The 25,376-nt window shown below is 40.0% G+C and overlaps 1 protein-coding gene across 6 annotated transcripts in view; it reads right to left on the bottom strand.

Annotated features, from left to right (window-relative positions):
• Positions 1-25,376, bottom strand: part of CPNE4 (copine 4) — a 242,868-nt gene that overhangs the window by 85,917 nt on the left and 131,575 nt on the right. For 5 of the 6 annotated variants that reach the window (XM_041122261.1, XM_030009660.2, XM_030009656.2 and 2 more), the window contains 4 exons: positions 16,870-16,941; positions 12,937-13,011; positions 6,516-6,599; positions 5,525-5,614 (listed from right to left, as the gene is read on the bottom strand). In XM_041122261.1, the coding sequence (XP_040978195.1) occupies positions 5,525-5,614; positions 6,516-6,599; positions 12,937-13,011; positions 16,870-16,941 (321 nt within the window). The remainder of the gene's footprint in view (positions 1-5,524; positions 5,615-6,515; positions 6,600-12,936; positions 13,012-16,869; positions 16,942-25,376) is intronic. The other variant, XM_030009659.2, reaches the window with a different exon arrangement.

Here is a 25,376-nt window from a genome sequence, read left to right as displayed (position 1 = left end):
GGCAGGGAGGAAACAATAAACGAACTGACAACAACGATGCAGTTGCAACATACAGTTTTTTGAAAGGTAGAAAAATATCTAATGGACATTCTTCTTTTGAAAATTTCCCCTATGTGGGTGGAAGATGGAAAGGACTTTCTATACAGATATGACACATGCTTCCCCCTCTCCTTGCAGCTTATTACTTCACCTGCAGCAATGTTTTTCTTCCAGTTTTTTTTGCCTCTTTTCCTCCTTTTCCCTATCAACAGAATTGCTTTCTGTGAGGTTCTCTGTACAGCCTCAGCAGAAGATATTCTTACTCTGTGCCATGTGCGCTGTTTGGCCTGTGCCTTTACAGCACCTTGTTAGGTGTTTACATCCCAGGTGTTACAATATCTAATACCAAAACAAAAAGAGATTATTTTTCAGTATACATTACCAGGACCCCTCTAGAAAAAGAGGAACCTTGTAACTATTAGAATGGATGGACAGTATGATCCCTACCAGAAGATACTCACAACGCAAACCTACATTTCAGATAAACCTTTGACGGCAACATACCTCACATGCTGGAACCAAACTTGAATGCCAAAGTTCCACAATTTACAGGACCTTCAGCACAGCAGACAAGGATAAAAATGGCTCTCAGGAGGATTTTATCCCTCCCTCAGATTTGTCAGCAATTACCATTGTGAACTGAATCTTTTTACATATTAGAAAAGCAATGCACTACTTTTGGATCAAAGAGGTATTTTGTTTACTTCAATGCATACACAAATTGTCTGTACTGTTAGCATTAAAAGAAGTTATGACCAGCACTGAAGTGTGACAAGACTTCTCGGATGGTTTCAATGTCTGGGAAGAAAAGCTCAGTAGGTTCATAAATCTAATATATCTTTTTCATAATAAAACCTAGAGCAGCAATAATTGCAATAAAGTTTTACAAGGCATCCTGAGAGGAACGACAAAATAACTGCTCTCTGCACCACAGCTAAACAAAGCAAAATTAGATTTTTTTTTTAAAAGCCCATAAGGAATTCAAATTAACAGACTTTGTAAAAGATGCTAGCAAAATACTTTTGAGAGAGACCCTAATTACTGGTGGCTTTGATTTTAGTGACCTTGCTTATCTTATCTTTCTAAACACACATTTTAAACAAGAAAGTTTCAAATGCCCAGACAGTATAAAGGCTTCTTTGGGTGCCAGACTTACAAAGAGCAAAATTCTGTTAAGTTAAACTAAGTTGTTTTAGTGTATTTTTGCCATGTTAATTCCCATTCCTCCTAACACAGACCACTAAGCTCAGTACCCATGTGATTTCAGTGGCAGAGATGAAAGGTGTTGTGGTTTAACCCCAGCCAGCAACTAAGCACCACGCAGCTGCTCACTCACTTCCCCCCCACCCAGTGGGATGGGGGAGAAAATCGGTAAAAGAAGTAAATCTCGTGGGTTGAGGTAAGAACGGTTTAATAGAACAGAAAAGAAGAAACTAATAACGATAATGACAACACTAATAAAATGACAGCGGTAATAATAAAAGGATTGGAATGTACAAATGATGCGCAGTGCAATTGCTCACCACCCGCCGATCGACGCCCAGTTAGTCCCTGAGCGGCGATCCCCCTGCCCCCACTTCCCAGTTCCTATACTAGATGGGACGTCCCATGGTATGGAATACCCTGTTGGCCAGTTTGGGTCAGGTGCCCTGGCTGTGTCCTGTGCCAACTTCTTGTGCCCCTCCAGCTTTCTCACTGGCTGGGCGTGAGAAGCTGAAAAATCCTTGACTTTAGACTAAACACTACTTAGCAACAACTGAAATCATCAGTGTGTTATCAACATTCTTCTCATACTGAACTCAAAACATTGCACTGTACCAGCTACTAGGAAGACAATTAACTCTATCCCAGCTGAAACCAGGACAAAAGGCCATGACTTCAGAGCTCCAAATAGCCTACAGAGGCAAGCCAAAGGTACTGATGGTTGCAATGTGTTTGCTGTTGTTAGGAAGTCTCCCTCCATTTGCAGAATTTCCACAAGCTGACATTTCCTGCCAAGCATTTCTGGTGCCTCTTAAAGCCTTGACTTAGATTATGCCTCCCAGAGTATGCAAATAAAAACAGCAGGTACAGGTATGAAACTACCCAGCCTTATGCAATTACTGTTCACAGTGATCAAGCAATCCTGGTGAGAAGCTGATGCTCGGCAAGGCAGCTGGAATACACTAAATCTCCCCATGTTAAATATGGCACAGGGAATTCTTCCAACACTTAGCAGTAACATATTGCTATATACTTTATGAAGTGAAACAAAGCAACTAAAGTAAAATGTTCCAAAATATGGTAGGGTAGAGACTGGAATGCTTATTCAATGTAAATTGAAGTATAAACATTCATACAGTGTTAAACCCATCACAGATACTTCACCTCTATTTCTTATAATTTCCATTCTTCTGTCCTGGCTGCCATCAAATTCCTAAGTTACAGTCCATATCAAAAGCAAACAGAATAGTCATCTGACAAGTACTATATGCTATCTGTCAAACATAAGTGATTTTGGGGGCTGCTCTACCGTAGCAGCCTTATCTTACACCCACCAAAAGGTATAAAGGGCCTGAATTTTAAAGAAGCTTCAAGCTTTTTTCTTATTTCACAGCCACAATTAATTTTAAAATATTACTGCACTCATGAATGATCTGGTGCAAATCTTACTACTTTTAGCTTTTCTGCAAATGCCTGAACTGCAGCCTCAGGCAAATACTCAGATATCTAAATCAGGGCCTGCAAATACTTGCATACATAGATAAAAACATGTATTTTCCAAAAAAAGAAAAAGATATCCTGCAGAATCAAGACTATTTTGGAAACTGTCCATAGGTTCATAAGAGCCATCTTGCCCTGGTTCTCTCCTTCACCCATTCCTTCACTGACTTTCCCCTCATCTTTATAGGCAGCCCTAAAGGACTATTTTCGTCCCTCTTCACTTCTCCCTCTTCAGCCTCTCCTTTGGCAGTATCATCTGCAAACAAATTTGACTACTGTCTCTCTGCTCATAGCTCAAAGACCCCCTTTATTCCCAGACCCATCTTCTTCTGCCCAAGCTGAAATCTCAGCCTTTCTCACACTTTCACACCTCAATTTCAAAGAGATTAAAGCATGCTTCTCCCTCCAGAACCACATTTCTCTACCCTTATGGACTTGCCACTTGCTCTGACATTCTAGGCATCATGTTTTGTTTGCATCTCTTCCTAGGTTTTCTCATCTAAGTGGTTTAAAGGCCTCATATACACAATGTGGTGAAGGCAGTGCTGTCCTAATTCTGCTTTTCATTTGAGTGGCAGAAATCTGATCCATCTCTTGCCTCAAACCTATATAGTTGCATTACTATGGGATGTTACCCATTTCAATTTAAGCTACCTCAAGAAGCAGATCCTATAAGGGCAGGCACAACTGATTGCTCTTAGTGACTGTCAGGTGTAAGCTGGACTAGGTGATCTAGGACCCTGTGCCAAGGAAGAGGCAGGGTGCAACCTTCTGCATCTATTTGTGTAAAGTGCACCCTCAGAGAGGCTGCATAACACAGATAATCTGTCACATTACATCTCTTCTTCAGCCTCTCAGCATCTCACAGTTTGACTATACCATGTTCTCTAGCATTGCCCCCTTCAGTTCTGCTCCCTTTCACCTTCGCAGAATGCTGCAGCAGCTACAGTACTCCCACCTGCTTTAACCATCTCACCTCTGTCTGTATGTCCCACCAGTGGCTCGCCCCTCTCTAATACATCAAAAACCTGCTCATCTTCCCTTTCCAAACCTTTCATAGCTCACTCCATTCAAAAGCAAAAGCTCTATAAGGAAATCTATATTGCTTACACAACACAGAGTAATTTACTTCTTCTGTGTTTCAGGCAACTAACTTACAGATATTTAATCTACTCAGGAAATTTATAAAATTGCAGCCTCCCAAGATAACAGTCATTATCCTGACACTTCACATTACTGTCATCCTACACATGCTACAATAAATAACTCCTCTACATTTCTTCATTTGCATTAGAAATCCTCTTCAGCCAATACTGTTAGTTTTGTTTCCAGTTTAAAATGGAGGCTGTTCTTTCCCTACACCTCATTCTCTATTTCATCTGCTACAACTCTGTTTCAATCCCATTGGACATGCCAAACACAACTGGATTGACCATTTACACAGCTAAAGGGTAGATGGAAGGATCTTTCACAACTGCTTCCCTGTAGCACCTGAGGTGCTGAGCTTCGGTCCAACATGTCAGATACACCTGTCATAAACATCTTGGTCTGGCCTCCTAAGTATCCTATGCTCCATCTACATCATCCTTCACTTTTCCCTGCTACACGTCTCATTGTTTTCTCAGACTTCCTCACTCTTTTGGTACTTCTTTTGCCCTTGGACTCATCTTGTTTGCCCAACAGTGCCACCAGGGACACAAACAATATATAAAGATAACCATTCATACCTGCATCTTCCTCGTGCATCCCCAATACCATACAAATGTATACATACAAACACTGTGTCAGTACCACTGATGTTCCATAACAACAGTGCTGATTTTGTGAAGTTATAAATCATAATCAGCATGACCAGTATAGATCCAAGCATTCGTAAGACTCCTTTTTACCTTTTCCACCCATTTGTGGCATGCATTGTAACATGTAGACACCAGGCATTTTATTTTTTCTATCTGCACAGCACATCCTGCAGTCTGTAATGAGTGAAAAATGACAATACCACTTCTCCAGGGTTGTGCAGTTATAATGATGAAAGAAGAAAAGTTTGCAGGGACAAGGAAAAATTTTTATTAGACAATTTTGTATGGTAAGAAAAAAAAAAGACATATTTTTGGGTCCAATGTCCTTTCATCAGGTCCAACTGGCTGAACAGACACTGGGGATAGTGCCCTTTGTTTAACATTTTTAAATTTAGTATTAACCTTAAACCTGATTAGAAGATATGAACAGTTGGATTCAGCCTTGACTTAACCCAAATTAGCTACAAGAAGATGAATTTTTCCACACAAAGCTCCAAGTTCCCAACCATCCATCTTTCAGTAATGACAGTGTTACTAGTCAGCAATGGCACTTGTCTTTTTGTGGCCACCCTATTCTTCAAATATAATACCAGATCTCATAATTCACTGTTTCTTTTACAGAGGGTCTCCAGACATAAAAGTGAAGAAATAGTAGTTAAAATGGTGGCAGGGCTGCCACTTCCCTTGAGTATATTTCCAGCAGTGAAATGATGCTGGGTCAAATTATCCAACTGATTGGCAAAAACAGCCCCATCATTTTTTGAGGTTACTGTTAAGAAGTACAGAGCATAACCTACTGATTACAGTGGATTACCACTTCTCTGCATCCTTAATTTGATTGTGGTAATCACAAAGCAGCTGTGTGATCATCTTTTCCATCAAAGAAGGTGGCAGTGCAGAATAGCAATCTCTAATTCAAAAAGAGAGACAAAGTTTTGTTTTCTATGAGTAAAACTATTCAAGAAGTAGGAATGACTTCTGACCTTTAGCCTGCGGTCCTGGTCTCCACTGCACAGAGAATTTACAGACACTTTAAAGGTCTTCCAGGCTGGATTTAAGTTATTCATCACAACCTGCGAGTGAAAAGAAATGAAGGGAACCCTTAACATTTGCACATCTCCAAACAGAATTCTAACAAGAGCCACAATTCTCAATACAGTACATTCACCAGAAAGAGAAGAAAGCAGAGCTCAGCTGGAGGTTTGCATAAGAACATGCATGGGATATGTGCCCTTGAGCAACCTGCAGTTTGCAACACTCCTCCCTTGGAAAGCCCCAAGAAGGAGTACAGGTGGGAAGGGGAGCCGTACACAGATCAGGCTACAGAGATTGCCCCAGCACTGCCATGCCTCAGTGGGAGCATAACTCACAAGGGAAAGGTTGTGGAATACATCTCTGAACTGGAAGCCATGGAAGTGATGCAGGTCTGGGCAATGGGGATGGGCAGCATCAATTTACAGACACATGGTCTGCCTTGCCAGGAAGACAGGCTCATAACCCCAAATACCTGCCACAGCTCCACCCTGTACTACCTAAATGTACTTTTTAGGACAGTGCCAGTCATTACCATAGGAGCAGTAATGACACTGAAAACAAATGTAAAACACCTAGATTACAAATCTCTTTAGCACCAGCAACCTGGGAGGAGGAGATGAAGATGCAACATAGTATCAATGGGAAAATATGATACTGTCTGTAGCATGGTTTGGGCTAAATTTAATATGTGTAACTCCTGACCTTCAAACAGAATATCTGCCAGTTTAATTAAATTTGGATCTTTGGCTTCAGTACCATCTTCTTTTACTCTCGTGCATAAGTCAAGACCTGTTACCCACAAGTCAATAATTACACAAGAGATAGAAGTGGTTTTAAATGTGGGTGCTTGCAATACCCTTTGTGACATGGGAAGCATGATCTACTCCTCCTGACAGCCCATCTGTGTCCTTGGAAAGTAAATCCAACCCTATTCCTTACCTCAGTCCTGTGTACAAGTTGTTGGGTTGCATCATCATTAATCCGGAAAATCTCCAGAAAAGGATCAGATTTGCTGAAAAAATCCTAAAATAAAATATAGGACAGGTTACTCTTGAACTTCTCTTTCTTTGGGCTTTCCAGGCACAGTGCACTGGTGCTTCCCTGACTGCTAACGAAAAAGGGAGCCAGCATGGTTTTAGTGAGACCTCTTGGGTCTCTCAGCTATATTTCATTCTTGTCCTTGTTCCACAAGGATTTCCATGGCACTGCTGTTGTTCTTAGTTTGACTTTTCAATCATGGCAGGCAGAACTGTAAAATGTCATTTTACAGCCTTGTCCCTTCTTACACCCAGTCCAGATACCTCAGCTTTAGCTCCTTTATCCACCTAGCTTGTTTCTTTCTGTCTGCACACCGGTTTGGTTTTATCACGCAAGGCCCTTTGAAGCATATTCTACAGTGGGGTTGAATTTCACCCTATTTGCCCACCCTCTCAAGACAGAAGTTAATTGGCCAAGACATTGTGCTGCTACCAACTATCACAAGTACTGGCAAGATGGATTAGAGAAGGTTAGAGAAGCAAGTCCTCTTTAGGGTGTGATAACATGGCCCATGTTGATGACAAACAGAGCATGGGAATGCAGAAAATTACTTGATATCTCTAAGTGCAAGCAAATCTGTGACAGACATTGAGCTTCACATACTCACTGCACTGCAGAACACCTTTCCCTAGTCTTGCATCCAGCTAACAACCCTGAGTGTTCTTACACAAACCTAAATTAAGTTGCTTTCTACAGTGTTGCTGCAGTGTGGCCACAGCCTCTTTTGCTTCAGCAACATTTCATTTCTTCTGGCCATACTGGCTGGAGGGCGGAAGAGTAGCTGGGCATTAGCCCTCCACAGCTGGAGGGGGAAAGCTGGCTAATTCAAATTTCTAACTGTGCAATGCTGTGAGAGCAGGATTCAAATGCACTCAGCCCATTTTCTGTAGTTTCAACTCCCTTATTCATTTTCCTCTCCAAAAGAGCCACAGGATTAACTGTACGCATATGAATATTATTCTTCTCTATTGGCCATATCCAAAACCACAGACCTCCACATCAATTTGGGGAAGTCAGGAATTCTGTTTGCCCTCCTAGTGTTTCTATAAAAGCGTTAGCATAAAAATGACTGTAATATGCATAGTTCTATGATTTTCTCCTGACCAAATGCCCAACATACTTATATTTGACTAGCTGGACAGCCATTGGGATGTGAACAGCTTTGGATAAGATGCTAGCCAAAGTCTGGGCACGTCATTTTGGTCAAATTTGTCTTTAGGGCATTTTTACAATTCCACAACTGCAAAACAAGCAAAGAAATCAGGGCTTTCAAAAGAGACACCTGAATTTGAATGTCTGGAGAAGGAAGTGAGTCCTTAGGGACCATGAAGCCTTGGGCAAGGCTCAAGCAACCTAAAGTCTTTTCCATGCCCTAAAGATGACATCTATCAATGTTGTGTTCAGAGTGCTGTTCTGTGAATTATCTGTTTCTTTTATTACTAGAGAAAAGGTAATGGTACGTTTAGAAACTGATGCAAAGCATGTGCATATGTATTTGTTAAATCTTACCACATGGAGCTCTGAACAGCAGAGCTGTTATGTTTGCCTATTTGTTCCAATTACATGGTTACAGGACATTTAATGTAAGAGTGTGTAGAACCAGCACAAAACCCAACAAAGTCTGTAACTCCAGAGTTTGCCTCAAGGCCCTGATGTAGATTTAGTATCTAGACTCCATTCAGCACTTGAAACTGCTAGTATATAGGGGGCATTGGTAATCAAATTCTGCCCAATTACTACTGCATAGCAAAGAGAACAGCAGAGAGTGAGGGTGCTGGTTCAACCGTAGTGACACCAAAATCCAGAGTGATAGGGTTAAAAAAGATTGAGCTGCCTCTTCTCACACATAAGTATATTGATTGAAGCTGAGTAAAAGCTTAATGTTAACAGATTCTTTATCAAACACAAGTTTGATAAGAAAAGTTATCTCAAAGAAAACACCTCAAAATGATGCATCCAAAGAATGCACCCTGGAGTGCAGAAAAATTCAGAAAGGAAACCAGGATTTTATCTAAGACTTAAAATATAGTATTATCCCCAGCTGAGTGTCATGAAAGCTAAAACAGCAAATCAGCACAAGGGGAGTAATTTTTAATATCTGTTTTTAACTACCAAGGCAATACCACCTAAAGGGAAAGATTTTAATGCTGGATGATAGCTTATATCACCCCCCTGTCCTGGTTTCAGCTGGGATAGAGTTAATTGTCTTCCTAGTAGCTGGTACAGTGCTATGTTTTGGGTTCAGTATGAGAAGAATGTTGATAACACTGATGTTTTCAGTTGTTGCTAAGTAGTGTTTAGACTAATGTCAAGGATTTTTCAGCTTCTCATGCCCAGCCAGCAAGAAGGCTGGAGGGGCACAAGAGGTTGGGAGGGGACACAGCCAGGGCACCTGACCCAAACTGGCCAAAGGGGTATTCCATACCGTGTGACGTCACATCTAGTATAGGAACTGGGGGGAGTTGGCCTGGGGGGGGATCACTGCTTGGGAACTAACTCGGTATTGGTCAGTGAGTGGAGAGCAATTGCACTGTGCATCACTTGTTTTGTATATTCCAGTCCTAGTGTTGTCATTTTATCATTGTTATTATTATCATTATTAGTTGCTTCTTTTCTGTTCTATTAAACTGTTCTTATCTCAACCCACAATTCCCCCCCGCCCCCGATTCTCTCCCCCATCCCACCAGATGGGGGGAGGTTAGTGAGTGGCTGCATGGTGCTTAGTTGCTGGCTGGGGTTAAACCATGACACCCCCCTTCAATGCAAAAACAAAGCCTAATTCCTTTCAGAATGAAGGTACAAACAAAAAGTCCTTCAGTATCAATGATGCTTCGTAACAACTCAAAAATGAAACATATAAGAAACATTTTATTTCATAGCTATTAATGTTTTCAAAGCTTTTTGGTTGTTATGCTGTATCTAACAGCTTTGCATTATCTCACAAGAATATCCTTTGGAAGAAGAATAGCAGCAATAAAGGTTTAATGTTTTGATATTTTAATAATGTTGAAATGATTAATGTAATGCATTTGCTAGTGGTATAATGCACATTGTTCTTTCAGTATGTGCAGCAGTTACACAGTAATAACACAAATACCTGGCTTAAACTTTAAAAATTTAACTACCTCCATTTCTGAGCACCTAGTTTGTCACATCTATTAGTACATTAATCTTCAGACCATGACATTTTAAAATTCAGGTTTGGGGGTCAAGTCAAAGGTCCCTCAGAAAAGGGCTGAAGTAGCCGAAAGACACTAATAATTTTGAAAATTCTTCAGCAGCAAGACAGGGCATTTAAGGATTTTTTTTTTTTTTAGTAGTAGTTTAGGACCAGGGAAATATATAAAAAAGCAATATTAGCTTGTATTTTGCAGACATTTGCGGGAGAATCTTTCCCAAGCAATGAGAACTGCCTCACAGAACAGGAAAAGCAGTTTGCCTGCTTCAGTGCTCATAATTTATTATGGCTACCATAAAAATGTAACTACTTGTTATGGTAATTGTGACACAGCTATAAATGCAATAGAACCTTTCGAAAAGTTACTGTTCCACTGTGAATTGTTCTCAGTGGATCTCTTGAAACAAAGATGTGCCATCTGAGCTGACTGGCTTTCAATAAAACATGAAAATGCAGTTATACCTTCCAAACAAGCACTGCAATAAAAAATATAACCTTTATCTCTGCAAAGTCAGTTAACTAAAGGAAACTTTCATACCTGTGACTTTCCTAGAGTTTTTCACTGAATGTTTCAGCCACCCCTCCAGGAAAAATTGAGTAGGTTTTACTTGTTTTGTAGCTTCTTTAAAACACTTGCAGTTTTATGTGGAGGGAGTAAAAAAAAAAAAAAAAAACCAACAAACATATCCTGCCTGTTAAATTATACCAACAAAATTTGTTTAATCTGCCAAAAATATGTTGTTTACATCTTCTTCCTTAGTGGAGGACACTCATACATTTAAGGATCTGGATCCTCTTTCAAGGAGTCTTCCTTTAAAGGGTGGAGGAAGAAAATTCCTGTCCATTCAAGATACCACGGATGGTAATGGATGGAAAGAATTTATTTTTCGTTTTATCCTTAAAGTACATCCAGAACCTCCCTCAACCCCTTTCTTTATCTGCAAGTTGTGAGACATTAGGATTCAACTTGTCTTCTGCCACCACCGTAGCCACCAGTGCAGGAACCCCTGGGGTTACAAAGGTGACCCTGTTTAGCAGAGCATGAACGACTGCTTCCACAGGCTTCCTCTGTCATTCAGGAGACTCCAAGGCCAGTTCCTGCCCTCAGTCTGCTTCTCTGATGTTACATCCCTGCTCAGGTCTTTGCTTCTCTGAATAGGGAGAGGCATGCAAAACCATGCTTAGGATTTTACAGGATGGGCTCTTCTCAATTCTCTGATGTTTTTTTGGACCTTTATATGACACCTGAACACTCATGCTTTTTCACCAGTGGCTGAACTATGCAATTTAAGTAATTTCAAGCCTTAATAACAATAATTCCTAATAGTGCCTTGCATCTACTGACGTTAAAGTTCATTACAAGCCATACCAAAAGCCATAGCCTTTTCTAGGGCTACGTCTCTAGCTGGAGGAAATGGAAAGACTTCTTTCAACTGTAATAATCTTCCAGTGATTTTCATCAGCTGAAGACAGGAGTTTTGATTCAGATAATGACACGATGAGTCATTGCTTGAGTTGCACTCTGCATCATCCAGGAATTTTTTATTAGATGAAGCCCACCTTTACTGGACATGTTAAAATAGCAAGAATGACAATATTCTTGCAATATTTCAGAATGATCCTCCTTAACTTATCCCCATAAAGTGTTTCAATCACTCTCTAAAGCTGTTGCCCAGACAACACTGACCTAGCTCAGAAGCACATTCTGGCAGTATCCTTTTAATTTATACCAACAAGAGCCGTAAGCAATCCTAATATTTACACCAGATTACATTTTACATGTGTGGAAGAGGAATGACCAAGTGGACTCCTATTATGTTGTGTATGTCCTTTCCTTTTCTCTAGATATGACAGCATGTGGAACAGGAAGAAACTTGTGTACAACTTTGGAAATGGCATCTAAAAATGGCTGTCTAAAGAGAGGTTGTTAAATCTACATTTTGACACCCAAATAAATTATGCAATTCAGAAACACTAAGACTCCAGCAACTCTGAAGGAAGAGGTAATTCATCTTTCAGATGAGAGGCAAATTCAGGCCCTGATCATTTATGATCGTTAATCCTGAGCACAGTAATGTTATTTACCTGTATGTTCTAAATAAATTCTAGTACTATTAATCTTTCTGTGTACTTTCTGCTTGCCTGAGTTTTTCTGGCAGTTTCGACCCAAAATATTATTCATCAATTAGGGTCTGATTTTGAAACTCTGATGTATCTATCCAAAAGTACTCTTACTGATTTGATTTTAAGCTATTCGCATGTCAAATGTTTACAACCACACACTTGGAGCATCAGAATTGTAAACTTTTGTATAGTGTTACCATATGTTTCTAAGTAGAAGCAGTTTCATATATAAGGAGGGACTATATAGTAATGGTAGATACTGTGATCCAGTATAATTGTAATCATCCGATCTTCAATTATATGTAAAGCTGTATTATCTAAAAAGGGTCATAGTCTTATGACATCTATTAATTACAAAGATATTCCCCAGACTACCACAAATAATTGTGTGTCTGCTATTACACTGAAATAACAGAGAGCATGCCATACAAGCAGTCATCTGGATTTGTTGGGCTGTGTGTTGCTTGAGGTGCTTATTATATATATATTGCTAAACAACAACAGATATTTTCAGAAAGAGGTAGTCCTTATAATGAAGAGTAGGGTTTGAGTCAGTGGAGAGTTTTCTTATTAAAGAGGGAAAATTTTTAAACAAATATGCAAGAGTCTTTTTCTCACATTCAAGCTACATTTTGTTGAACAAAATGTATATCATGACTGAGCTGTTATGAAGTTTTCTAGCTTTATTTTAAGATGCTTACTTCAACTATAGCATCTTTGACTACTTACAGAAAGCTCACTTCTCTAAGCACTTCTGATCTGTGGCATTTTAAATAATTAAATTGTCTTCGTTATAGTGTAATTAATTCATCTTGGTTTTAATTAGATCCCCTTGAGGGTTTTTTTTTTTTTATTTTAATTACTTTGCAACTTGAGGAAAGCCTCATCATGAACATTCATCTGAAATCTCTGATGTGTTTAATAATATAAGGCAAAAAATACCTGTCGGGGAAAATCTCATCAAATTATATTTACAGGCATTCTTATATCTTTCAGTAAGGTTAATATCAAGCAGCTTACCTTGTCATCCAATTTCCGTGCACTGAATGAAAGTTCAACGTAGTCGTCATTGCCAGACAATTCCTCGGCAATCACCTAAATGGAAAGCTACATTTGAGTTTTGCATGGTGTAATGAAAGGGGAGAAAGATGCCATTTTCCAGTGTGAAGGCTGTAGACCCCCATTAGGAAACTGAAGTGTGGTACAAGTTCATGTTTCTCTTTGCAATCAGGAAGGGCTAAGAGCATTCAGTGAATACCTTGCTCAGCTGATGGGTGTCACCTTGTTAAGCCTACAAACCTTAATCACTTAGTATCCCGCGACTATGCCTTGTCAATCACCTGTCAATGCACAGAATTCAACATCCACCAGGGATCCCTCTCCTCTGACCACGTACTTTCTTTCCTCAGACAGGACAACAGAGAATTCCACAGTCTCAGTGTCCAAGGGGACAAAAAAAGCTATAAAAAAGTTGTACTATTTGGGTGTAGAGCTTAATTATTTTTATGCTGCTTCAGCATCATTTGGCAAGCTAAATGGAAAATGGAGTGAAGTCACCTGTCATTAGTTGCCATGAAAGGCACATTTACAGTAGGAGAGTTCTCCTGGTACAGTTTTTCTGCAATAGCTACATTGGCAAAACCATTTACTGTAGCCTGAGTCAGAAGAAAGTAACACTAAAATAATATAGTGTGATTCTTTCAGATGGCATAAGCTATGCTGATAACGATGCCAGTCACTGTAGTGTGCAATGTTCTTAAAAAAAAAAAAAAACCAAACCCAACAAAACCAACCAAAATAGCCTTCCTAAGCCATTAAAATGCTTCAGTGAAGAGAAGGTATTAACCAAACCCGGGATATTTCACTGAAAAATGGTCTTTGAAACAAACCACTTTACATTCTACGTGACAATTACAAAATCTTTCCCTATTGTAAATATTCTCTCCAGAGATTAAATTGCCCAAAAGAACCTATTTCCTGGGTGTTTCATACCCACGGCCACACACTTGGCAGCCACGTCAGCTCCCCAGCCAAGCTCAGACCATCTCCATTGCACAGACTCCAGGTCCTCGGGGAGTCGCTGGGACACCCCAACTATTCTTCAAACTGGCTGAAGGCTGCTAAGGTTAGAGCTACAGTCGGAGCACTGCAGTGTGGGATGCTTTTACTGCCCACATACGCAGCTCCCAGTAATTAGCCAGGCTGTCTACAGCCTCAGTAAACTTCAGTATCACTGGGACTTTTTAAGACCTTTTTTCTTCCTTTGGCAGAAATCAGCTTAGACTCTGCATTGGGCATAACTGGCAGGGTTTTGGTAGCAGGGCTGCAGGGGTGACATGTGTAGGGAGGCTGTGAACTACTCCGTGCTGGTCACAGCTGGCTTGGCAGCAGGCGGCAGCTACCAACTGCACCCCAAAACCACCAACCCATCAGAGGGGCATACGGCACCTCTGTGTGAACATATTTAAGAAAGGGTGGCAGCTGCTAGAGGCAGGAGGCACTAAGGAAGGAGCAGTGGGAGGCCTGCGAGGCCACCCCAAAGAAGATCCAGGAGGAGGCATGGAGCAGGGAATGTTGTTGGGAACACAGCTGGAGATGCACTCCTGGAAGGAGGTGCTCCATGCCAGAGGAGGTACCACCTGCAGGTAAGCCTACACTGGTGCAGGGATGCCCCCAAAGAGACGGTGGCCTGTGTGTAAGCCCATGTGTGTAAGAGCTGAGAAAATTAGTAAGAAACAAAGAGCAGCAAAAAAGAAATCACCATGCTCCAATCCTGAACTGTGCCACCCATCACCTCACCAAAGGGACTGAGCACAACATGTAGCGAAGGGAGTGGAGACTATGAAGGGGGCAGGAGAGGTGTCTGAACTGAACTTGAGCCCAGGGAAGGGGGAAGAAAGGTGTTTTCCCTAAGAGTTTGTTTGTCATATTTGTTTCTCAATACCCAAATCAGTAATTAAAAGTTTACGTTAATTGGCAATGAATTAAGTAAAATTCCCTAAGTCAAGACTATTCTGGCTGTGACACCTCACAGCAGTGAACTGTGGTATTTCCTCATGCAAAATATTCACATGCAGCCATGTAGGGACACAGATGCTTAACTGTGCATGAAAGTACCATCACATAGGCACATATGCGGTGTTTCATATGTTTCAGGCAAACGTGAGCCAACTGGAAATTTGGCCCATAGAGTCTGACACATTTCTCCTCCACGTAGTCTGATGGTTTAAAGGATCATAAGCTGTTTATGACCAACAATGCTCCGGGATTTGCACAGCAAGTTTCACAAATTTTTAACTGAAAATAATGAACCCTCTCTTACAAAGGTTGACAGACTTCTAACTGGAGAAGCTGAACAATGTTCTGTTTTCATCCCACAGCCATATAATAAAATCGTATTGATGAGACGTTACACAGCCAAAGGGCTAATAAAATTCCAGCAAAACATGCTGAGACAGGAACTTTCAAAATCCTATGAAAAACTCGTAATTCAGTATGCTGAACAAGTTAGGAAACCAGTATTTGTAACTTCCATACTTGACAGACACCTGGTATGTCCCCAGGTCCAGAAATAATGATAAATAATCCATTTTGACTTATTCTGTTGAGACAGCAAACTTTTCACACAGTAATTTTTGTCTGAGTTCAGTTTTCTCCCATTCAAGTAAAGTCGACTTGCTCTTTAGTACTACTGGCCAGAAGCCAAAGCAAGTAACTAAGGTCCATATTTCATGGTTATCATCCAGTGTTAGGCCAGCAGGGACTATTAACTCATTTTCTCTCATTTTCTGTATATCACAGAGCATTTATTTTTGCCAGACCACACTAGTAACAAGCCTAACAATTTTAGCTGAACTAGAGCATTTGTGTTTTCACAAAACTAAACTCTGTGTCCCTCATAGAACAGGAGGGGGGTCCAGAACACCACAGGGATGGACAAGATGAAGTATGCCCAGATAATCCCAGCAGACAAACCACACCAAGTTATTTAGGGAGCAAAACTCTCTCCTGGTTCTATTCAGCCAGATGAGCAGGGAATTCCTTTCCAACCCCAGACCACAAATGAGTTTACCTTATGCATTTAAGCAAATCCCTTCCCAGAAGACATCTAAGAAAGAAAATTCCCTGGGCTCTCAGAAAGCATTATTTCTCACAATCTGCTGTCTCTTCTGTGGCTGAAGGCAGAAACAAAATCCAAACAATCAAGCCAAAAGAAACCCATCTGGCTAATTGCACATAAAGCAAAAAAATCCTTCTCAACCCCATGAGGCAACAGAGCAGAGGTCCCCAAAGCAGAATATTTTATTATAGTCTTTGTCTTAATGCAGAGCTGCAAATGTCACAAGCATGCTAGGTTCAGTGCAGACAAGCTTGATCTCCCAAACAAGCCAGCAAAGAGAAAGATGAAAGAGAGGTAATACATTGATTTGCAGATTTCAGGATACACATGGGGCTATAACTATCCAGTCCGTAATTGCATTACAACACAGCTAAAATACCTAATCTCATCAGGCTTCCGCATTTGGTGTTGCTGGGTGCGTGTGTGTGTTTTCTGAGTTGGTTTGGTTTTTCTGGTTTTTTTTAGAAACTGGAAAAAGCCAAGGGCCAAGAAACATCAGACTCCTTTGTGTGTCAAAGCAGGTCAAAATTAATTTCTGAAGGTTCTAGACCTTCAACTACAAGTAATCAAACACGACAACTTCCTTGCTGTCATCAAAGTAACTTAGTAGTAAATATTGTGGCTTTTGTACAAATCGTACATTATTTGTTGCCATTTCCTTACAACAAGCATTTGCCAGAAACAGTACAAGTTATCTGATAAATAAACAATTTAAATACATTTCTCAATCAAGGGTTGTTCTGGTGACTTAGCAGGATGCTTTTAGGGAGAATTAGTCACATTAGATATTTCTAAATAACAGGAAAATAAGAGTGTATTTAAGACTGACTTACTGTTATGGATGACTTTCCTGCTGTGTTCCCATGTTTGAGTAAGGACTTGGAGAGTTTCCTCTGAGAAACAATCTGCACAAAAATAAAAACAAAGGGAAAAAATTAGAATCTGTAGTAAATACATGGCTTATTATGATGTCATTTTTATGTTGCCTTTTTTTTGGTATCAAGATAACGTCTTAATCCATGATCAGAGTTAGTACAGTAAGGCCACAACTGAGAAGAAAGGTTCCCTGGGAAGCCTGCAGACAGGATGCAATGGAAGGACAAGCAGAATGGGAAGAACACAATTCTCTGAGTTGGACAGAATAGTGGAAACCACATCTTGGATTTTCCTTAATTATTGCCATGATTACAACAGCAGGTCAAAAGTAAGCTTTAGACTTAAAAGACAGTAAGAGGGGAGCTGTGCACAGCAAATCTATCAGAGATGCCTCCAAAACCCATTTATTTTTATAGGAAATTGAAATCTATTTTAAAGAGAAGGCATTTACTTTATTTCAAAATATCAGCAACAATAAACTCAGGACAGAAGCAAGCAATCTGCCCCATAGCTTTAGTTCCACAATTGTCTCCTTTACTTACCAGGTAACAGACCTCCCCTAGAACTCAGCACTGCAAATGAACTTGTCCATTGACCAATTTATAAATGTACTTCAAAAAAATGTTATCAGAGTGGCACTGACAAAAGATGTTATTTCCCATATCAATAATAATTAAATTTCCCTAACAACCTTGAAACATGTAAAACTAGACCAGTAAAAATATTAGAAAAGGAAAAAAAACTTACAATAATGCACAATTAGTAAGCTACAGTGAAGTCCTAGTATATTAGGTCCTTCTTTGTAAAGTTAATGCTGTATTAATGAATTTATTTTTTAATTAGAAAACTGCAAAATGTAGACAGATGTAGAGGTAACTCCAAACACAGCTTAAGAATCACAATTAATATTATTTTTAACGTGACAGTACTGCAGCAGGATTGTGCTGTGCAGATACTGAGCAAAAGAATTCTGCTCTAGAAAAAGCCCTAACCTCTGGAAAGCGGCTTTTATACTGGAAACAGTCCTTTCCCACATCCAACATCCCTTGGACAGCTTCATCTGGATGGCTGATCTGTAACGCTTCAAATAAAATGGTCCACAAATGGATATCTTTGGATATCTTTAGCAAAATATGTGGAAGTATTAGTTGTAAGAGAAGCAATCATCAAGAGAAAAGAATGGCTCCAGGCCCTTCATTAGAGTCCTGGGCATCATACACGTCAGCAATAAACCACATCAGTAGGTAATGGCCAGAGCCAGAGGTGTGTGTAATGCAAATTCATGGGCAGGCAAAAACGATGCTGTGAGACAAGAGTGAATAGAAAGCAAATTTTAGCCATGGGGAAACATGTTTGTCCTGCCCATCAATTTGCTGAATTGAAAAGGAAAGAAAAGCAGCACCTCAGATTATCCTCAGCTACTGTCATGACAGAGGCAGCAGGACAGAAGCAAGTCTTAAATGAGCTTTAAATGTGAGATAGGAGAGCCATCACAGGGCTGGACAGGACATCCAGAATCACTGTCCAGCTTCCTGGTCCTAATGCAGGACTGGTTACACTGGGGTCAGCCATACCTGACAGATGTGTGCCTAATCAGTTCTTAAAGATATCCAGAGGTGGAGGGAAACACCGTCTGCTGGCAACTTATTACGGTGTTCATTATCCTTACTGTAACTATATTTTCCTAACAGCTAACTCAATTCTCTGCAGTTTAAGCCCATTATTTCTGTATAATGCACCATGAATAAATAAAACAAACCTTTTCCCTTCCTCTTTCAGGCAATCTTTATATCTGAAGACTAATATCAACTCTCCACAGTCGTCTTCAGACTACAGAACCCAAGTTTGTTCTATCTTTCCTTTTTGACGAAATTTTCTAGCCCTCAAACCGTTCTCGCTGCTCTCTGCTAAGACCTCATGGACTGGCCTGTATCCTGCTCTTAGAATAATGCTCAAAATTGGACATAATACTCCTGGTCCTTCTATGCAAGAAGAGCTTGTGTCTTGTAAGCTATGCTACCCGTACACTCCAGAATTGCATTTGACTTAAGAACACCATGATACTGTTAACTAATGTTCATTTTATGACCATTTCAGATGGCCAGCTGTTTCTTAACCTGCATTTTTGCAGCCGGCTATTATTTAAGTGCATAATTTAACACTTGTCCTTTTTGGACTGCCTTCCATAAACCAGCCTGCTGCCATCATCTCACTCACTTTTCCAAATTAACTTTTGGATTTCACCACTAGTATCGGTCAGTGGCAACAACAGACAGGAGTACAGGTAAGATGACCAGTACTTCCAGGATTCAGATGTCCTTTTTCTTCCCTATGATCTTGGAAAGATTGTTTGCTGTGACCCCTTAAGTCACTCATACCTCTGTTTTCTTGCCAGCTAAACAGGTTCAAGTACAAATTGTTGCGCTCCTGTGAACTGTGAGGTGCAATTTAAAAAACCTTGTTTGAGATTCTCATATGGAAGGTAATACAGAAATAAAACAGATTATTCTTAATAGATAATTAAACTATGGGTGCTGTACCAACCAGACAATGAATTATGTCAGCTGGGGAGCAGGGCCCATTTATCTCTATGACCTCTCCCCCTTCCCCAAGACGCACAGATCACTTTGTAAAATACATTAAGCTCTTCCACTGAAAGGTGTGGGTATTGTGTACCAGAAACCTCTTCAGATATGTTACATATATATACCCCCAGTATGAGAGGATGGGAACCTGTCGTTCAGCTAGCCTCCTTTACACACAGCAAGACTTCTCCCCCTGCACCACCCAAATTCCTACAGCTCCCTTTGGTGCTTTGGAAAGCATCCCAGCTTTCAAAAGGCATCGGGCAGACAGAAACCTGAAACTTGGGAGCTCCCATGCAGGTGGCAGATAGGCGGCTCGCAGTTCCAGAGAAGATAATTTATTCTGACATTCTCATTAGTAGATCGCATTAATAAGATTCACTCTCTAAGCCATTAGCATCATTGTGACATAGTAGGCACTCTGCATACATAAATACGTGTGTTGCGGTGCACCCTTTTACCTGTTGTTAATTAAGTGGCCAGTAAAATGAATCTTCCATCTGGCAACAATGTGCCAACATCTTTGCCTCAAACTGTAATTAGCGATTTAGGATCTGCAGACTATCGTTGCAATAACCGTCAGGGAATCTATTTTCCTTAGCAGTAAATTGCCCTTTTTGTTGGTGCACTGTACAAACCAGCTCTCATTGGTTAAAAGAGCCACTTCTAAAGAAACTGCCATCAATTATGTATCATATTTATTGTTTATGTATCAGTGTGAATCTTCTTCTGAACATTATCATAAAAAGCATTTGCTGACCTGATTGCCAGACAGCAAGTCCTAAACAACAATAACTCGAGGGCCTGGAAAGCATTTGTCTAAGTTCAGACAAATTACAGAGATAGCTGAACTGGCAAAATGGCTTACAAGAAGGTAATTAACTACAGGTCTTCCATTTGTCAGGAGTCTTTGGTTTGACTCCTGCTTCAAAAACTTGCAATTTAGAACTTCAGAGAAAAAGGTGCTTTGTCCAAAACTGATGTGAAGTGCAGAAAGTAAATGTCTCTCTTCTTTCTAAAACACAGATAGTAGAATCCAGTTCAGCACTATTAAACCTCATTACATTTCCAGAACATGTTTTTTCATGAACATTTTATTAGAAGCATAACCTACCAGTGAACAAATGGATGTAGAAACTTCAGAGATTTAGGAGGTGAGGCTAAGAGACTTAGGAAGTGAAGTTTATTTGCAACTACAGCCCCATATAAACTATTAGCCAGTTCTGGTCTGAGACAGCCCCATGTCCAAGAAAACCTATACTGAATATGTTTGCAAGAGGTGGGAATAGGAACAGACTGTAAAAGCCACTACTCTGTTTCAGAGAGGGAGGATATGCACATGAAGTGATTCCTATTTATCAAATATGCAATTCTCCCAACAGAACATCATCTCAGCTAGATTTCTGGTCTGCAGTGCTAAGGGGTATCAGCTCCGTGGCAAGATGGGGGTGGGAAATTCCCTTGAAGATGATCTTAATTTGCCTTATTACGTACAAGCCCAAATAGGTTAAGGACAGATCTGAACAGATGATCTATATAGCTGTAATTAAATCTGGATTCACATGTTGCCATTTGATCCTATTTCCAATTTAAAATATATAAAAGATGCTTTGCTTTTTTTTATTTTAAAAGTATGAACAGATGCAACATTTTGGATAAAAGCACCAAGGCACTGACACCAGCTGTGTACAGTGCATTGCTCAGCAGCCACTCAGAGACAAGGACTCTGATGAACGTTTACTCTCTCCTATGTCTGAGTTGTGACTAATCGGCACTGTCTAAGATGAGCTGTGAAATATAATGACCTATTTTACCTGGCTTGTTTAAGAACCTTTTAAAATATATTTCTCTATGTAGTCCTTCCTTAACCAAATATAGGGGTGACTTTCAATATTATCATACAGAAATCCCAATGCTTATAAATCAAACTAACAAGAAAATTTCATTATGGCTTTTTAACCTAGTGATTTAGCATTGGCAGGAACAGGTAAATCCCATATATCATACTGAGAAGTCCTGTTTACATTGACAGCTGGGGCTGGTCCAAGTTCTTTTGACAACATTCACTCAGTTTTGCAAGATGCCACCCTGAGCCAGAGGCCTGATGGTCACACTCCACATCTCCTCTGAGATCAGAAAGCTGTGTGGTCTCTGATTTTGACAGAAACAAGGACTGGGGAAATGGTCTGCTTAGTGACATGTAAGAGTGTACGCAACTTAGCTTTGTGGTTACAAAACTAGAAGATTAGGATCATTCTAAATAACTCCTTTAATGTCTCAAATTCTTTATTCAGACTGGCCTCTTCTGCCCATTAGACTTTCTTACAGGAACCCCAAATTTAGTTATTTAGACAGCCAGGTTAAGCACAAATTTCCCTCCACAGTATACAACTTGAAGATGTCTTTGTATCTCTTCCTTGACAGCTGGGATAGTCAGACAAATAGCTTTAGCTGAACAATCACTTCCCAGCACCTCTCTCAATTATTCTCAAGATGTGTTATTCCTGTTATATGGACTTGCAGAGTTACTTAACTTTCTTCTAGCAGAACCAACTCTTTTCAGGACTGTAAAGAGCACCTAGTCACATTTCACTAGCATTTTTCCCTTGATCCAAATGCCTTTTACACAGACTGAATCTTCACCGTCAAATGCATTCACTTGCCCAGTGCAGAGCCCTTGGTGCCACACACAATTCAACCTCGAGTCTGGAGAAGCAATCTCCCACCAAACAGCAGTGGTACATGCAGAAACAGAGTGTTCTTCTAAACAGTATCCCCTAGAACTGCGTTGATACATCAAGGAAAGAAAAGTAGCTATCATGCTCTTTCCAAACATGTCTCTCTTGAATCTCTCACTGACCCTTGCAAAAATCTGCAAATTCTTCTCTAGGCATCTAAGTGCCCTTCAGTGGATGTTGATCCCTGATCAGCTCTGTGACTTGATGGGGCTTCTAACTCAACAAGCATTACTCCTCCCCCCCGCACCCCCTAGCACTATTTCAATTTGTATCTTTCCAAATTGCAGTTGAACTACCTCTCTAGCTGTAGAACGACCACTGTAAGCTCTCAGGCTTGTCCATGATTTTGGCATCACATTAGCCCATGCACCAGTGTCCAGCTTAAGCCTTACGAACATTCCAGTTGCTTTTGGACTGCTAACCCACACACCTTTAGCTGTGATACTACTTACTGATAGTCTACTGAACCTCTCCGAGCTAATCTCATCTTTTTGCTCACACTATGCATGCGCTCCCCAAGTGGCATACCTCACTAAGTTATCACCATCTTTTTTTAAACATGGCACTACTTTGCTCACAATGGTGTGTACATCTCCCTGTGGTGGTGGTTGTGAGGCCAACTAGGAAGGACATTCTGCCCAAACGGCACTTCTCTGTGATATGATTTACATTTCACAGTACCACAACTCTGCTTCCTCCACCCTCCTTAAACTTCAGCAAGGGCTAATTCTGTGCTCTGCAGTTGTCTTTCCCAAGCATTTTGCCTCAGTTATGAGTTATGATTTAGTGTCTTAAGATGGGCTCAGTTAATACCCCAAACTGACAAGACTGAGTCTTCAACCTTACATCATCAGCCTTCCATATTTTCTCAATGTAGAAAAGTGAACAAACATGTTCCTTTTCAAAGGGGAGTCTTCAAATCCCTCTAATATAGTGTCAGTTGTCCTTCTCCAGTTAAATTAACTAATAGCTACTAACACATTAAATGCTTCAAACCCACTTTATAAGAAGTCTGTCTCTATCTTACGGTAATCCTCTTTGCTTGCACCCCACTGCTTGTAGAGAGAGGATGAATGCTATTTAAGCCTTCTTAAATGTCTTCCACATTTTTGGGGAGGAACACTGTGTTGGTTATTTCAATCACTAGTTTGCTGGGTTTTTTTTGCTTGTACCATGTTGTGCTCAGCATTGCTTGAATTCAAAAAGTGAGAGAAGTACTTGTGAAATTTCAGCCTCCAAGTTCAGACTGCTCGGCACTGTACAGCAACGTGCCTCTTTAAAGTAACAGTTGACTTGAACGAGTTTTTCAGAGCCTCCTGAAGGTACAGCTTTTTTAATTGTTTGCTATAAAAGGTGCTAAAATGCACAGCTGGCCTAACCTAAAGCATTTTTTATCTGAGTTCTGTTCCTTTCTTGACAAGCAATTGCTTTCTTGCCAAGTTCGGGCAGTGATTTTAGCACATACAATTAAAATGGCTTGACTGTTTTTCCAAAATAATTTTTATCCTCAGTGTATAGCAAGAGAAGGATTCTGTGATATGTAAAACTCAGGACATAACCATATCAAAAGTATTTACTAGTTATGATACGCTTACTCTCCCCTTCTTGCATAAAAATAAGTACAACCCTTAAAGCACCTTCTTCACGGCTACAAAGTCTCCTAAGTGAAGGACTGTCATACTTTCAAGATATTGCTGCAAGTAGAATGATACAACCAGAGTGGCTAGACAGATGATTGGAGATTTAACATTTGTGAAATGTATCTTGAAGCTTGTCAGTTAAAATATTAGTGCACTCTTACTTTAATGCATTCAAGTAAAATACTCTAAGCTTTTAAACACCCACAAATAAAATGACAGACTTTACTGACATTTCACCTGTGTGGGTAAATGACCGATTTAAGCAAGGGCAGCAGAACTGAGGTAGCTCTGGCTCACAATGTAAAAACTCTCTCTCCTTCTTCATGCGTTCATCTTTAGCCTGTGTTTTGACAAAGCAAGATTCGTACAACTCTGATGTGCTTCTGTCTGTCTCGCTACCTATCCCCCAGCCACTTTTGAACCCACCAAATAATTTCCATGAATGGTGGCAGATAGTCAAAGATGCATCAAGCATACTAGATTTCAACATAAAGAGAGACCAGACAGCAGGTAGATGCCAGTGACCTTACTCTGCCCTCATGAAAAAAAGTTTTGGGGGACGAGTTCACCTCTACACAGATACCAAGAAATCCCTGCAAGAGAACAAGTTCAGATGCATATGTCCATAATGAAGAAAGTTTCATTCTATCTAACTGCTCACAGAATTCTTGTTTCTTGGTAGAGCCAGTTTTATTGCTATAATCATTCTCTCTGTACATATGATACTTTCTGTACCATACTCATCACCCTTCAGGATTTCTTTTGTTCTCTATAGTACTGATCAGCTCACAGTCTATTTACCACTGAATTACACCTATCTCTGTTTAAGACCTGTACCTGAAAATAGTCAATCAAAACAGAACACTGAGAAAAACAGATAACCCTATCACAAGAGGCAATAACGTTATTACAGGAAATAGCTTATCAATAGCATAAAGGGTCTTTGAATTTAATTAGTATGTAGTGTAGCAGCCCTATTAGAATTAGTCCTAATAATAACTCATAATAGCAAACTAAATTTTAAATTACTTTTCTAAAAAGTGCTACAGTAATTCATACAAAAAGATTAAGTATGTGAAAACAAAGCAGTACAAACTGTACAAGTAATTCCATTAACTTTGACTGGCAAGATTCATGTAGAACTGAAAAATCTTACAGCTTCAGAGATCATGCTGCAGTGGCAAACCAAGAGCTTCCTGGGGATAACTGAGGTATTTAAATGGTTAGATAAGTTAGGGAAAGTGCTGCGTTGATGATTTGCTTGTGCTCTAAGTCCACCGTGGTAGAAAATGACATTCATATCTAGTAAAGTACATTATTCATCCCACTAATGAATTGAGCAACTTCATTTGGAGGAGATCAAAGGCCAAGTATTTAAAGGTATTTAGATGCCTAAGGAGGCATACAGACATCTAATGAGATTTAGGAATTCAAATACCTTGAAAAAACTGGTCCTATGTCTTTTGCACTACAGAAGCAGTCAACAGTCTATTAAACAAAT

This window comes from Aquila chrysaetos, chromosome 3, assembly GCF_900496995.4.
Source record: "Aquila chrysaetos chrysaetos chromosome 3, bAquChr1.4, whole genome shotgun sequence".
Taxonomy (NCBI): Eukaryota; Metazoa; Chordata; class Aves; order Accipitriformes; family Accipitridae; genus Aquila; species Aquila chrysaetos.
This window is presented reverse-complemented; position numbering and strand designations above follow the sequence as displayed.